Raw genomic sequence first — 16,218 nt, 5'->3', positions numbered from 1 at the left:
GCTTCAGTAGTCACAGTGCATGTTGACATGCATGTTTCTTTTAGGTGTAATTCAGATTTCCAATCCATTAATCCCCAAACCAAGTCAGTCCAACTACTATGCTTGACTATCGAGGTGATACGCTTTTTTGTAAAACTCACTTGTTTACCACCACACATGCTTGACACCATCTGAAGCAAATTTGTTTATATGAAATTTGAGTAAAATTTCTTTAAATGTTGTCTTATGAAAAGATATACTTACAAATCTGACAAAATGTGAGGGGTGTACTCACTTATGAGACATACTAGACATCGCAAAAACAATCTGGAGGCAAAACATTTATGCATTATCAAAAAAATGTACACTTTATTGATCAAAAATGGCATTCAATATGGCACCACAATTTCAACACAGAGTGAAACCATGATGCGGGACACAGCCCATTGCTGGTGTTGCATTTCAACAGACCTACTGGATTCAGTTAGTATTTTTCAGTATTTTGTCCCTTTTTGTCAAGAATGAATGTTGTATCTGAAATGTCATTGCCATTCAATGAAATGCCATTTCCTCCGTTCAATTTTAAGAAAAATAGCTCGAGTGCAAGACATGTTGGCAGTGAGGTTGCTGAGTTCGATGATGATCAACAGCAATCTGTCCGTAATTACAACAGCAAAGAGCCTCAAATGTAGGCCGCCAAGTTCCAGATGCAAAGTAAATTGAGCTTTTAAATTCCTAATAATGATGATTTGGAGTAAACACTACATAATCCGTTGTGACAACCATGTCGTAGATTCTATTCGCCGAATAGTAACAAAGCCACCCGGACAACAGAAAATACATTAAAATAGAGGAAGCCATCACAACTCATAAATACAAATGAAAAAGCAAAGTGGTGCTGAAAAAGCATCGCTGGACGAGCTTGGAAGTAAGTTAGAACACCAGAAAGTTGAAGCGCACGGTAGGTTTAGGTGGTGAGCAGGACTGTGCAGATGTTTTGACTGACTGTGTGTGTGTGTGTGTGTGTGTGTGTGTGTATGTGTGTGTGTGTGTGTGTGTGTGATGCAGTTATTTAATGGCGTAGCCTACAATATGGGGCTTGATGAGCCTGGACACGGTGACAGGAGCCTGTATGTGACGCAGGTTCAGCTGGTTAAATCCTGCATTCTCGATATATTCCCACGTGGTACGAGTGGTCTCACAGCCATCTCCGAAGTAGTACCTGACAACACAAGAACACAAGGTCAGTCTTTATATGGGGGTCATTGACTGCTTTTTGGTGGTAGGAGCACATCAATGACCTATGGATAGATGACGCCTACCTACCTACGGCTGGTCCAACAGACTGCCTACACCAGGGGTGTCAAACTCAAATTGACCGAGGGCCAAAATCAAAATCTGAAACGAAGTCGCGGGCCGAACTCAACATTTATTTTTAAAAATGGACAAAAATTGTGTGTACATGCACTTCATATTCATAATTAAATTTCACACACACTTTTTCCCATCATATTTGTTAGTTCAAATGTGTCTGCACATCCCATGACACAGCCAATTTCATATCCAAGTCACGTTATGTGGGCCAACTGTAATAGAAATTTGAATTGATCTTGCAGGCCGATTAAAATGGCTTCGCGGGCCACATTTGGCCCCTGGGCCTGAGTTTGACATCCCTGGCCTACACATTACAATAAAAGGCAGATGCTTTTATACAAAGTGACTTACAATCAAATACATAATCATAGCATACATCACTTGCAGATACAAACTGCACAGGAAATATGCAGAAGAATAAGTGCAGACACGAAGTAGGTTTAGTCGAGACGATTATAATTACTAAACCGTTCTTGGAAAGTCCGTCATTGACTATTCTGCAGATTTTAACCCTAACACCCAGGATGGAATGAGAGGTATTGAAAGTAGTCTCTGGCTATGTCTCAAATCATGCACTTGTGTCAGTGCACTGACAGTCAGTGCACAGTGCACACAGTGCACTGAGGTCTTAAGTGCATAGTGTCGTGGAAAAATTTGAGCACTATGCACTGTGCCCTCTACGGAAGTAACGGCTGAGCATGGCATTAGCTCGCCAAAATATCAGTTATCTACTGGCATGAAAAGGTTGTTGTCCAATCCAAATTCCTTACAGAATTAGGAGACTGTCGACCAAACTCTTCTACTGAACTGAATGCCACATTTCCTCTGTGTCATTGTCAATATGGCCGCCGTTTAGTGCGTGCAGTGTCCATCATTCAAGCACTGCATTTTTCCGCCATTGTTAGGGGATCATCCTGGCACTTTCAGTGCACTAGCTCAACTGAAATTTTCAGCGTGAGCGCCCTAAGCACTGCAAAACAGTGCCCAAAGTGCCCGAAGTGCACATGTGCGTGATTTGAGACACAGCCACAAACATCCTTATCCATGGCTGAAGTGCCCTTGAGCAAGGCACCTAACTCCACAGAGCTCCAGGTGCTGTAACAAATAGAAATAGACAATTGAATAGAAATAGAAAGCCTTCTACGTATTGTCATTATACGAAGTGCAATGAGATTTGAGCGTCCCTACAAGGTGCACAGTCCTTTATAGATGAACACAGTCCAGCAAGTGTGCGTTCAGTGTAGTGACAGATTTTGGGAAAGAAGTTGTTTTTCATTCTATTGGTTCTGGCTGGTAATGACTCGTTGCGCCTGCCAGAGGGCAAGAGTGCGAGGAGATGGAAGCCAGGTTGCGAGGGGTACCATCACAAATATGTGATTAGAATTTTGCCCAAATTTTGAGTTCTCATTATGATGTCATAATGTCTTTGCGAGATTTTTAACACAGACGTCTATAGGAGCTGTAGAGTGTTCCAGTAAAATTCTAGAAGAACCTCTAGAAATTCCTTACTCCTCAAAGGGTTAAATTATACTCCTGGCTCTACTAGGCAGTGGTAGTTGTAAATTGTGGCTATGGGAGGCAGGGGACAGCCTATGATTTTTTGCGCCATTTTGGTCACCCTCTACACAGTCTACAGTCTCTTCCTGTCAGCTTCAGCACAGCTTGAGTGCCACACTGACACCAGAGAGAGTAGGTAAGCAGGCTCTCTATGGTGGAACGGTAAAAGGTCACCAGCAAGCTTGAGATAGATGCTCTTTCTTTAGTCCTCTCAGGAACTGCAATCGCTGCTGGGCCTTTAAAAAAAAAAAAAAACTGAGGTGTTTATTGACCAGGAGAGATCAGCAGAGATGTGTAGTCCTAGGAATTTAAATGAGTCCACTCGCTCCTCACATTCACCGCTGATGTAAAGAGGGGCAGGAGCATCTCTGTTTCGCCGGAGATCCAGGACGAGTTCCTATGTCTGGAAGAAGTTCAGGGTCGGGTTGTTGGATGCACACCACTCCCCAAGTTTCAGAACCTCATCCCTGTAGGCCTCCTCTTTCCCCTTGGTTATCAACCCCACCACTGTTGTGTCATCTGCGAATTTAACAATGATGTTCTCTGGGTGGATGGGGCTGCAGTCAAACGTGTAAAACGTGGGGCAAGCCGCTGCTGAGGGTGCGGATGGATGAGAGATGATGACCTAGTTTCACCTGTTGGGGACGATTGACAAGAAAGTTTTTGATCCAGGAGTAGGTGGATGGTGAGAGTCCTAGATGTTTCAACTTGGGGAATTATGGTGTTAAAATCTGAGCTAAGATAAGATAAGATAAGATAAGATAAAGCTTTATTGTCTGTAACACATGAAACATAAAATTATCTTTGGTGTGGCTCATTCTCACAGACATTAGACAAGACTTGACAGAACAATACATGGATGTTGAAGCTGGTCATTGTTCATCTTTTTTGAGTAGGGCTACACTTGAGGGGATGAAGGACTTCTTATATCTGTTTTTGAGAGCTAGTGGAACACTGAAGCGTCGACCTGCGTGAAGCAGTTGGAAGCTATAGTCAATGAATACCCTGTACCCTAACTGTGCCAGTGCCTCTTCTAATCTGGCCTTGACACCTGTAAACTCCAACTCAAATCTCATTTCCCTACATGATCCATCTGGGTTTGGTCTACTGGGTTGAGATTACAAAAGTTGCTTTCACTCCAGGCTGAATTTAGTATTCTCAGACACCCTGTATGATATTAGTACAAGGGCATGGTAAAACCTGGCCAGCACCAAGTCAGAAATCTTGTGGTAGAATGAAAAGCGTTGAAATGGATGGGGTTAGTGCATGTGGTAAGAAGTTGGAGAGTTGTGATGCTGAATGACAGTTATACCAGATATACCAGAGCTACGACCCCCTTACATGCCTATTGGGATCCAGGTTTCACTCATAGCCGGGGTTATGCCCCAAACCCTTGCCCCATCTCTCTCTCTCGCTCCCTTCCTTATTTCCTGTCATCTCTTCCCTACCACTGTCAAAATAGCAGCAAAAAAAGGCTGAACAATATAGGGGGGCCTATATTTTTTTTAAAAGAAAAGCGTACCAGAGTGGCTGCATAACATGCTGGAAAAAGAAGGTCCAGGTGGATGGGTCTGCAGACACGTGTTCCATGAAGAAGAAGCCACCACCCTGGAACAAGCAAAACACACATGCACACGTCAATTAAAAAAAACAAAAAAAAACAAGATTTAGGTAACAGTGCACACACATTGTACATAATGTGCCATCACATTATCAGTAGAGCATTTGCGCACGCGCACACGCATGTTTATACACACAGACGTACACACACACAGACGTACACACACACACACGCGCGCGCGCGTACACAAAAACACGTACACAGCCTACACACGTACACACCTCAATAAAATTGGGGACCCAAATCTCCAGTAGGCCTACAGTAATCAGGCACTCTGGTACTCTTTGCTCCTGTACACATCTGTGTTTATTCTGGCCAACAGGTGAAGATAAGGGAAACTACCCAGCCTACTAAGGCCTTGCTTACACATATGCGGATACATTTATTTAAAAAAAGACATTTTGTATCTATTTACAAATTTTGATCCCGTTTAGTAGGCATGTGGCAAAAAAAAACAGTTACCATTGTGACCGTTGCATTTTAGAGAACTCGCTTTTTAAGAAAATACTGTACAAACGGGTGTTTTTTTCCAAAAAATATATACTTGTAAACAGGGCCTATATTGCTAGAATCTGATAGGCCAAATGTGTATCTCTCTATCCCTCTCAGTCTCTGCTGTTTGTGCTGGGCTAAAGTTCACTTGGAGGGTGGTAAAGGCTTTTCCAAGTATGGTTAATACTTTAAGGTTAATTCCGGCCAATTTCAACATGCAGTTGTATTATTCACACTACCCTTGACTTGTCAGTACCCAAAGACGAGTTGTTTGTTCATTCATTTCTGACATCCTGGCCAGCTAATTGGGACGTGAGTGCATATACATATCATTTGAAATATCCCAACGTTCATCAAATATCATCCTAAAAGTTACTGTGATGTAAGGTGCCTGCTGGTGTTGTATTTGATATTGGTTACTGTCCCTGCACCAGTGTGTGCTCTGTGCTTAGGTGCCTTTTTAAAGTACACTTTTTCCATTGGATAGCATGGATATGAACAGACAACCTACTGATTCCAACAAAGACTCCCTAACCATGAGGCTACAGCTACCTAACCTTACATACAGTAGAAATTTGTACTATAATGTTGCAAGGGTGGTGTTGCACATTTACAGCAACAGGAGGTGTCAGCTATAGTGGCACTATCAAATCATTCTATGCATGTCTGTGCCCCCCCTCTAATGACCATTTAGTTGTTCATCATGGTGTGTGTACAGTATACACAATTTTGACACAGTAGGCCTATGATGTTGTGACTACACACTGTATGGTAGAACAACTGTGCAGTGAATACAAAGTAAAATTATTGAGAAAATGCCGTTTTCTGATACCATTACATATTTTTTTTATGATTTCGTTCAAATTGCGCACCACACGCTTGTAAAATCAGTGATCGAAGTAGAACAGTTCTTGACTGAGTTTAGACTGTCGCATCTAAATTCTGATAGCCTGACAGTGCAATTTGTAGTAGGCCTAAGAGCTACGGCGCAGTGCGTGCAGTCTGCTAGTGCGTAATATTGAGCGAACATTAGGCGAAAGGCGGGCATGTTACTGCGTAAAACACGCAAATGATAAATAATAGGTTAGGAATAGTTGTCCACCTCCTTTAAAAAAAACTTACAGACTTTGCCCCAGCCGTGGCTTTATCGCGGGTGCGCACTGGTCTGCTAGACCTATCCTCTCTCTCCTTGTAGCCTGTAAGCCTATTATTTCATGAACGCGTAAATTCCGTGCACTCATGTCGGTCAGGTGTTTTATTTCGCAGTGTTCGCCATAGGTTTAAACAGAGACAGTAGGCATATACACCGGTCAACGGTTGTTTTTTTAGATGCCATCATGGGCTATTTCGGAAAAGTTTGACGCAACGGGTTAATAATTAGACCTAGGTTGGATTCTCTTAAAATTGAGGCTATCTGCCTAGGGTTGATTGAACCACTGGGAACGAAAATCTTTGATCAAGGTTTAAGCAGGATTTCATCTCCTGCATGTTTCATCTTTACAAAATAGTCGAGTGGTCTATTTTAGTGATGGTCTCGTGACACATCTGCACACATCCACGAGCGCGTAAACGTGCGTAATATCGCACCCACCTGTGGATATCCATCACATGTAGATCAGAATTTGAATCCACCATGGAGCCACGTGCACCACATCTAGCCAGAAAAATAACGGGCTTGGAGAGGTTTATATCTAGTTCTACTTACTGGCCGAAGGACTCGTTTCGCCTCTTGAAGTACAAGCCTGATATCGCCGACTGAGCACAGGACCAAAGTGACAACCACCACGTCTACCGATTCCTTTGGTACCCCACGCAGATCCTCTCCAGTCGCCACCACAAACTTGTCGTAAACAAGGTGGTCATTTTTCGTCATGTTCTTCTGCAGATACTTCTGGAAGTGCGGGTTGGGATCTGTGCAGACTATCTTACAGCCCGCCGGGTAGTGCTCAAAGTTAGCCCCACTGCCACAACCGATCTCAATAATACGCAGTTCGCCATTTGATAAGCGGAATTTCTCTAGAGACCTAAAGAGTTCCCGTTTGTGTTCCTTCATTTCAAGGTTATAGTTGAAAGTGATATTGTACCACATATACGGAAATACGCGCTTGTATAGTGTATACAGACCCAGCAGTTCCCCAAGCTGAAGTGGCAATGTTAAGATTTTAAGCACAAGCGTGCACAGGTGCATAAACCACATCTTGTCCACCTACTAGAGATGAGCCTACCCATGGAGGTAGTATAACATCTGGGGTGCGTCCTTCACTTGGGCTTGTGGCCTCACCCCGCCTCCTAGCCCCTCCTCCGTGGAGAAAAAAAATAAGTTTCCCTGCTGTCAGACTAGCCAAAACAATTTTTGGGGGACTTATCTTCATTCACCATCCAGTTTGCAAATGAGAACAAGACTTTACAATTGAGCTTTTGCGAGATATTGAAATATAATGCTGTTGTCAGTGTAGCATGTTGAGTGCTTGCGCCTTTAAGCGCGCTACTCTGTCCCCTAATTGATGGCCGTCAGCTGAGCGGATGCGCACCAATTCGGGTGTATGTGAGCTTCTTTCAAAAGGCTTCACGCCAGCTACTGCGAGCAGCAGCAGATTTGTTTGTTCAGGCCACTTCGGTTGCCGTTGTGGTCGTTGGGAGCCCGAGCCTGTAAAAGGCGCTCCGCTGAATGCGCTGGTTGGCGCGTGGAGTTTTTGGAGTGGTCTCTCCGTGCGATCGGAGGTGACTGAATGTTCCTACTGAAATCGTGACCGTCTCTGGATCATGATGCTGGTATGTTGCTTCCTACTCGAACTGTAGAATGCACTTATGATGTGTGTAGCCGATAGTCTGAACTCACTGGGTGCCCATTAGCCAGGGCCGTATTACAGACCGGGCGAGTGGGGCTGGCGTCCCGGGGCCCATGGATCCAGGGGGCCCAGGGGGGGGCCCAACAACAATCCAGATACCGATGTCGATGCTGATTGCGATAGAGCCCTCTATTCTAGAATTTTCTTTAGTTGCACTTCTTTAGTCTATAAGGGTTAACTGAAATGGGTTGGGGGGAGTGACAGCAGTCAGAGGGCCCTCGGCCACAGGACATAGGAACCAGAGGGCCCTTGGGCCATGTCGTACAGCAACCAGAGGGCCCCTAGGCCACGGAGGACGGCAATCAGAGGGCCCCTGGGCCACGGGGGATGGCAAAGGGCCCCCGAACCACGGGATATGGCAACCAGAGGGCCCCTGGGCCACGGGGGACGGCAATCAGAGGGCCCCTGGGCCACGGGGGACGGCTATCAAAGGGCCCCTGAGCCACGGGATAAATTACACAAAAAACATAAATACGGCAACACAGCTTCTCAGTTCTCTTCGTGATTTTGTGGCAGCACAGAGAGACAATTTTGCCTATTTTGAAAGATCAGCCTTAAGTGTTACTGATTCAGTCTCCCAAGACTACAGACATGATCTCCAGCGCACAAAGAAGCACAAACATATGGCTGATGAAAGTGCAGAGCCAGATGTTAAATTAGCTGGAAAAGAAAAGTTTCGAATTGAAATGTACAATGTTCTTATTGACAAGCTTGTGTCCTGTCTTGATCATCGGTTAACTGCATACACACACTTGACCAATCTTTTTCATGTTCTTTTCATGCCTGATAATATGTCAATATGTCATATGGGCTCGGAGCGGGAGAGGGGGAGGGGGGGGGCTTGCAATCTCCTTGCCCCGGGGCCCAGACCCACCTTAATAAGGGCCTATCATTACCTCGCCAGGTGACATGCGTCTTGGCGTGCCCTTTCCCCGTGACTGCTATCCAGAGATCGGTGTATGACTGACTGTGGTACGTCGCCACTATTTTATTCTATCAGACATGTAACGTATGCAGCAACTGTTTTCCTGATGTCCTGTAATTTTCTGTGCACAGGTAACCTGGCGATCACCAATTACCGGTGCTAGCTTAGATTGGGAGGCTGCTGTTTTGTTTACAGATAGATTTTGCAAAAGTTGGACTTGGAGTGTGCGTGCAAGTGTTTGTGTGTGAACGATACCCTGTCCGTTTCTGTCTGTCACTTAATTGTTTTCTTTTGTTTTAGTTACCAAATCAACTTGTCCTACTCCAATGACCCAACTCCTTTAGCTGCGTTGCCGTGCAAATTACTGTAGTCTAGGGTGCCTATGGCACCAGTGTGGGGGTGAATCACTTGCCGTGTAAATCGAACAGTTTGCTGTGCTCTTACATTTAAACCTGTTTGCTGTGCTACATGAGAGGCTTGCAGTGTTGGTATTAAAGGTGGGGTTGAATTGGGTTATTGGAGTAGCGATTTGTTTGTAGGGCCTATTGATGTTTCATTCCCTCGTCATGTCACGTCACCTACCAGAACTGGTACAGCTTTTTGTCTAGTCATTTTATATGGTTTTATACCGATTGTGAATAATAATAATAAAAAAAGAGAACCCATCGTTACCCTGAACACTGTCTCAGTTTTCCTTAAAGTGTTTATGAAACGAAAACAAACGGTCATTCCCATTAAAGACTTGTTTTTTCTGATAGCATCGATGAGACTTTGAACCGAATCATCCCGGAGGAACTTGTGAAAATGGCAACTCAAAGTGTGAATTCTGTGAAATTTGGTGTGACTAATGAGCTGGGCTGTGACATCAAAGAGGGGAGTCCCTGGTTTGCTAGTATGGTGATCTGAGAAAACAACACACATTTGATGGACCCACATCTTATAAAGGAACCAAAATTCTGATACAAACATCAGCGTGTCGAAAAACCACACATCCAACCTCATGAGAAAAAAAAACAGCAGCACAAATCTATTTCAGAGGCACTGATACATCTGCAGAAAGTGACATGTCTGACAGGCGAAGTGACGATTGTTGACATAGCCTGACAGTTCGTTTTGTTTATGGTTACGGTTGCTAAGGGCGCTTTGCCATGACCCAAAGATGACATGGCGTGTGTGTTTGTTGACAAATGGGGGGCATTTTGATTCAATTGCGCGATATAGTGTGATTGAAATGCATGTAGGCTACATGCAAAAATATCATCAACTAGAGAAAAAACTGAGGTATTAGGCTGTTGGAAAAATACCCTAGATAGCCTGAGTCCTCTGCATATTTTTAGCGTTTATCATTATTATTATTTTTTGTGCTCAAAGTCACAGGCGTCGCGTGTCCCTCAGCCTGACTCTGAGGACGAGGTGTGTCCAAACATCAGCCACACGTGCACCACAATACTAAAAACAAACAATCAACGCTTCTAAGTAGGCCTACACTATGTGCATCTCCGTTTATTCGCTAAGCAGTAGCCCAGTCTGTGAGTTGGCTGTCCTCGATCGAGACCACCACGCTGATGCGCGGATATCCTCCCAAAACCAATTTATTGACCAGTTGAATGGCAATCAACAAAAAGTGCATATTCCGAGAGCATTCGCATCGGTTTGGCATGTAATGTGCATTACCCTTTCCTGAAAACAACATACAAAGCAGATGGACAAGGTAAAACGAGTAGCCTAAAGCAAAGCAGTGCACTCACCTGTCTTCGTGCCCGAGCAGTTACAGGGGCAGTTTCAGTCTGCACGCCAGTGATGTCAATTTTTGGAACTGCTTGAGGCAATAGCATTCCCTTCAGTCCAACCATGCCCACGATCTCCACATTTGTGGTGAAGCTTGCTTCAAAACCACACATTGGATCCACAGAGCCCTAGCTTGTTTTAGCCTTCTCCTTGTCGGCCACAGTTCCATCACTCTTCACAGAAGGGAACTTGTGCAAAGATATTCCTTCTGTCAAGTAGCCATTTTTGCAGCTGGCACCGTTCGGCCCTCCAGCAACACACTGGTTGACACTGCGCTTTGTTTTGGTACTAGCCGCCATTGATCTGAACAAGGTGGAATGAGGTGAACTCACCCCTTCTATGTCACGCATATCATTTGCATAAAATTTGCATGTCACCAAAAAAAGTAAACATAACACTTTTTGGGAACGTTTTAACATGACTTTTAGGACAAAATAGCACCCAGACAATATCCCATTTTATTCACAAGGCTTAGAACTTTCAGAATCTGTCCTGGAAATGGTCAAATTCCTTTACTTTGTTTTCGTTTCATAAACACTTTAACGAACCTGTGACCTACTAGTGAGTCAACCCATCTTTCCAGTGGGGATTTGCCTCCCCCTGGTGGCGTAGTCGGTGATTACATCCACAATTATTATTCTAAAACCTAAATAGTTTAAGCTCAAACTTCCACTCTGCTACATCAGCAAGGCTCTAAAATAACTTTTTCCACCACCAGCCAATTTGGCTAGTAGCCTAGATATTTTTTCTTACTAGACAAATGGAAGGTCAACTAGCCATTTTTTATCTCACCAAAATAAACTATGCGTTAATTATGTTGCTTTAAATTATTTTATTCAACTATTTCCTCAACACAGATAAACAATAGCAATATTGTACTCAACATAGTTCACTGATCAGTTTATTCTATAGGCCTACGTAATTATTTAGTTCTATTTATTCCATTTCATTACCCCCACCCCTTATTATTTTCATTATTTTTATTACCTGCATTTCATCATTTCTTTATTCCATTTCCTATGAAAACGGGAAATCACATCACACATGCCACTCGCATACCAGACCTACACTAGACCAAACACATTACAGACAGCCAAACACTACAACATCTCACACACCATCTAGTCGAGTACATCTATGGCCAAAATGCACCAAACCCCAAAAAAAATTATACAAAAGGTTTTTCAACTGATTTCAATACATCCAGCTGTCCTTACTAACATACTAAAAATCTAGGAAAATCTAACTTCAGGAAAGTGTCATTTTCAAGATCAAAGTTTTTAAAAAATAAAGGTTACTACATGATAATTACATTGGCATGAATTAACATGTTTTCAGAATCTGTTTGTTTGGAGTGCTGTTTGGGTGGATAAAGACACTACTGCTATGGTAATATCCATGTGCTGTTTGTCAGGACACATCATCAGTGATGAATCATGGTGTCACTAGGTATTTTGGGTCTTTCAGCAGCTGAACTGAATAGACGGGAGCCACTACATGTGTAAGTAGAGGGCAAGGTGAAACGGTTGGTACTGGAGACAGACAATGTCCTGAAAGGACATAGGGCTTTAGCATAACTTTCAGGTAAGCCAGAGTAGGGCCTGTTGTAGCTTTATAGGCAAGGGTCAGGGTATTGTATTCAATTAGGGCATGAAAAAGAGGAGGTGGCATGCAGTGACATTTGCAAAGGGCTTATTGCACAAGCTGGAAGACCAGTCAGGAGGGAGTTGCAGTAGTTCAGGTCAGATGGACAATATCAGAAGTTGAGTCAGTCAGGTCAGATACAGTCTGATTTTATGTATTTAACAGTGAGAAGCGACATGACTGGGAAACTGAGGCTATGTGGTCAGAGAATGATAGATGGTCATCAACAATGACACCTAGATTTCTTGTGGCCTTATTTGAGGCAACAGTAGCAGAATCCATTTTGAGTTCGATACATGGCAATCTAAATCTTTGACTGGGATCACCAGCAGTGCATTTGGGCAAGGCTCAACTGAAGGTCGCATTCCTTCATACTTGTGGATAGTTCAGAGAGGCAAGCGGAAATGTGTGTGACCGTGGAGTCATCTGGCACAAAGTAACTGTGCTTCATCTGTGTAACAGTAGTATGAGAAGCTGTGAGAACAGATAACATGGCCCAGTGACGTGGTGTACTGTCTATGTCTATACTGTCTATGTCCTTACCTAGATTAGTCTATGTTTGCATGGGAAAGCAAGAAACGTAATTTCAAATTCTTTGTATGACCAGTGCATGTAAAGAAATTGACAATAAAACCAACTTGACCTGACTTGTGTACATGGCAAATAGGAGTCCCAGCACCAGCCCTTAGGACACCTCTGTGGAGAGGCTATGATTTGAGGACCTTGCCCTTGATACATGCTAAGAATGATACCACCAGACTCAAAGAATGTCTGGAAGAACTTGAGAAACATAACACTCAATTATTTACATCTAAGAGAGATGTTAAATAATCATGTTTTGAAAAAAAATGCTAGCTGGTGTGTCTGCAGATTTTTAGATTTACTACAAAACAAAAATAGATGTCCATAATCTCTTCTGAATATATCCTCTGTCTTACTAGAAACAAAATAAAAGAGTAATTTTGAGCTTGGCTTTTTCAGATTTTGAGTTTTTGCATTTTGAAATGTAATGCATATTTAATTAGATATAGTCCAATTATCATATTAAAACATAACATTTCAGAAAACTTGCAATACATTTTTTTTCTCACAAATATTTGAGTAATCACCGGATTAAGTTTCATGGTGATATAGGCAAGCTACATTTATAATAAGCCTATGGCAGCCATGTTGAAAAAACTCATTTCCCAAAGTCAGATTTTACTAGATTTTTAGTATGTCATTTAGCAGGTCCAATAGTAATAGAATCCATAAAAAAACGGTAACACTTTCTATGAAGCCCATATCTATAGCGCATTGTGAGCGCATTTATAATAAATTATAATGCACATTATAATTACTTACATTGCATTACGACTGCACCCATGATATTTCATGATGTTTTATGTTAACAGTAATGAATAACCATGAATTTAGCTTATAATGCTTTATAAATCCAAGGGTATTATGAGTGCTCGTGACTGGATATAAACTACAGGCTGCCTGATGGGCTTACAGTAGGCCTATTATGGTGCATTATAGATGTGCATTATACATTGCATTATAGATGCATCCATATGAACTTCACTTTACTTAGAGCACACATTGACATCTTATGATCTCACATGGAACATTATAGCATCTTATGATCCTTTATGACAGTTTATCCTCCAGGTCTGTGCATAGAGGGGTATAGGTACTCATAATGTGCTATAAGCCCCATCAGGCAGCCTGTAGTTTATAGCCAGTCGTGAGCATTCATGACACCCTTGGATTTATAAAGCATTATAAGCTAGATTCATGGTTATTCATATACTGTCAATATAAAGCATCATGAGTGTAGTCATAATATGATAAGTAATTATAATGTGCATTATAATTTGTTATAAATGCGCTTATAATGCACTAGACATAGGCTTTCAGTAAAGTGTTACCAAACTTTTTTTATATTAATGTGCAACTTTTGATGATGGTACCACTTAGAATATTTATGCAGTCTCATGGATATATATCAGCAAAAAACAAGTTGCCACCCGATACCTCCGACGAACTTGCAAGATAGGATTTCTGTCCCGCTGCCTATTTTTGCATTTTTAAATGTAGTCCATACTTAATTAGATAGTCTTAATACCACATGACATTTCAGAAAACGTGCAATACATTTCCCCCCATATATATGTGAGTAATCACCGTATTAAGTATCATGGTGATATCCGCAATTTAAAAATGTTGGCCTATTCACCTGTAGTGTCTCCAAACCCTTATTATAAGCCTCTGACAGCCATGTTGAAAATAACCCATTTCCCAAAGTAAGATTTTACGAGATTATTCGTATGTCATTTAGCAGGTCCCATAGTAATAGAATCCATGAACATTTTTTGGGGTTAAAACTTATATTTACCCTCCTATGAACTTGGCCAAAAGTTCACTCGTGTGTGAGGAGTTGTCCCACACCCTTACAAAATTTGCACTGCACGCCACTTCAACTCCTCCTCCCCACGTGCCCCCCACACCTCACACATGGTGTACCACGTAGATCAAACTGGTGCAAGCTCATCGTAGTGTTCACATTTGTAGTCGACTTTATATGCGCTGTGTTTAATACCACCCACTTCATGACGACAAGTTTTTGCTGATGTACTTTGTCAATGTTGATCGATGGCGCACCTATTCGAATAAGACTATTCTCTCGTCTCAGCACAAGGAGTCTGTGTTTTTCATATGGAATGCTGTGTAAATGAACATGACATGTGTAGATAACCTTTTCTACCATTCTCATCCTCAGAACCACATGACATGAAAAACAGTAAACAACATGCAGGTAAGTGTGCTAAATATGCTAGCTGTGAGAACTTTTTAATCACAGAATGTCAGCAGTTGATAGAACAAATGTGAATATGTATCTGGCGTTATGTAAAGCGATTTTTTCGTATGAGAGTTGACACTCGACCGCGTCCCTCTGTCAGAAGTTACATCTGGGGTTCTCTGATAGCAGACCGTGAAAGTGGTCGCAAGAGTCATCGTTCACTATTGACTCAAATAACCACCGGCTGACTCGGGACAGTGATTAATTAACCTTTTAATCCTACATAATGCCGGTTTAAATATTTCTTAGATATATTTAGGAGTTGCTCAGTCTTATTGCTATTGACATAAATAGGGTAAGATATAGAAATTGATATTCATTTCTACCTTGTCCACTAGTGGATGTGACCCTGGATCCTGATACAGCACATCCCAAGCTCATTCTATCTGCTGATGGGAAACAAGTGAAGCATGGAGACACACGGCAGAATCTCCCAGACACTCCAAAGAGGTTTAATTATATTGGCAGTGTGTTGGGAGGAGAGGGGTTCTCCTCTGGAAAATTCTACTACGAGGTTCAGGTTAAGGGGAAGACTGGCTGGGCTATAGGAGTGGCCAGGGAGTCCATCAACAGGAAGGGATCGATAAAAGCAAGTCCTGATAATGGATACTGGACAATACGGCTGAGAAATGGGACTTATGAGGCTCTAGCTAGGCCTTTTGTTCCCCTCTCCCTGATTGGGATACTCCAAAGGGTGGGGGTGTTTGTGGACTATGATGCAGGTCTGGTCTCCTTCTATGATGCAGATTGTTGGGATCATATCTACTCTTTTAACAATGTCTCCTTTACTGGAAAAATCTATCCGTATTTCAGCCCCGTTATGAATGAGGGAGGTAAAAATTCAGTCCCTCTCATAATCTCCCCAGTCCATGTCTGCCCTATCAAGTAAATAATATGAAATGTTCAAGTTTATGCACAATCATAAAAGAGTAAAAAGACACACTGGTTTGGGTAAGATTTTAGTAGTCATATTTGCACGTTATTTGCATAGGGTACAATCTGAATTACATCTTAAAACTGCAAACTGCAAAACTGCTAATTTCAGTTTTTTTCCCAAGAGCTGCAGGACAGATCTTTTAAGATATTGTATCGTGCCTAATACATGACTTACTCTGAGCGATACTTTACAGGCCTACTTGTTCCA

At 42.4% G+C, this 16,218-nt stretch overlaps 2 protein-coding genes across 3 annotated transcripts; one reads left to right on the top strand and one right to left on the bottom strand.

Moving 5' to 3' along the window:
* Positions 1-322: 322 nt before the first annotated feature.
* On the bottom strand, positions 323-7,238 carry LOC134437568 (thiol S-methyltransferase TMT1A-like). Its single transcript, XM_063187056.1, has 3 exons — positions 6,729-7,238; positions 4,433-4,518; positions 323-1,201 (listed from the first exon to the last, which is right to left on the bottom strand). The coding sequence occupies exons 1-3, from the start codon at positions 7,218-7,220 to the stop codon at positions 1,048-1,050; spliced, it is 732 nt and encodes a 243-aa protein (XP_063043126.1). The 5' UTR covers positions 7,221-7,238; the 3' UTR covers positions 323-1,047.
* A 474-nt stretch (positions 7,239-7,712) lies between these two features.
* Positions 7,713-15,964, top strand: LOC134437632 (E3 ubiquitin-protein ligase TRIM39-like). Of its 2 annotated transcripts, XM_063187114.1 has the most exons (4): positions 7,713-7,795; positions 8,777-8,844; positions 14,994-15,029; positions 15,413-15,964. In XM_063187114.1, the coding sequence occupies exons 2-4, from the start codon at positions 8,832-8,834 to the stop codon at positions 15,961-15,963; spliced, it is 600 nt and encodes a 199-aa protein (XP_063043184.1). In that variant the 5' UTR covers positions 7,713-7,795; positions 8,777-8,831; the 3' UTR covers position 15,964. The 2 variants fall into 2 exon arrangements, with proteins under 2 accessions (XP_063043184.1, XP_063043185.1); XM_063187115.1 differs by lacking the exon at positions 8,777-8,844 and having other exon boundaries at positions 7,714-7,795.
* The last annotated feature ends 254 nt before the right edge of the window (positions 15,965-16,218 follow it).

Source organism: Engraulis encrasicolus, chromosome 21, assembly GCF_034702125.1.
Source record: "Engraulis encrasicolus isolate BLACKSEA-1 chromosome 21, IST_EnEncr_1.0, whole genome shotgun sequence".
NCBI lineage: Eukaryota > Metazoa > Chordata > Actinopteri > Clupeiformes > Engraulidae > Engraulis > Engraulis encrasicolus.
The sequence above is the reverse complement of the archived record's forward strand: the minus strand, read 5'-3'. Positions and strand labels throughout refer to the sequence as shown.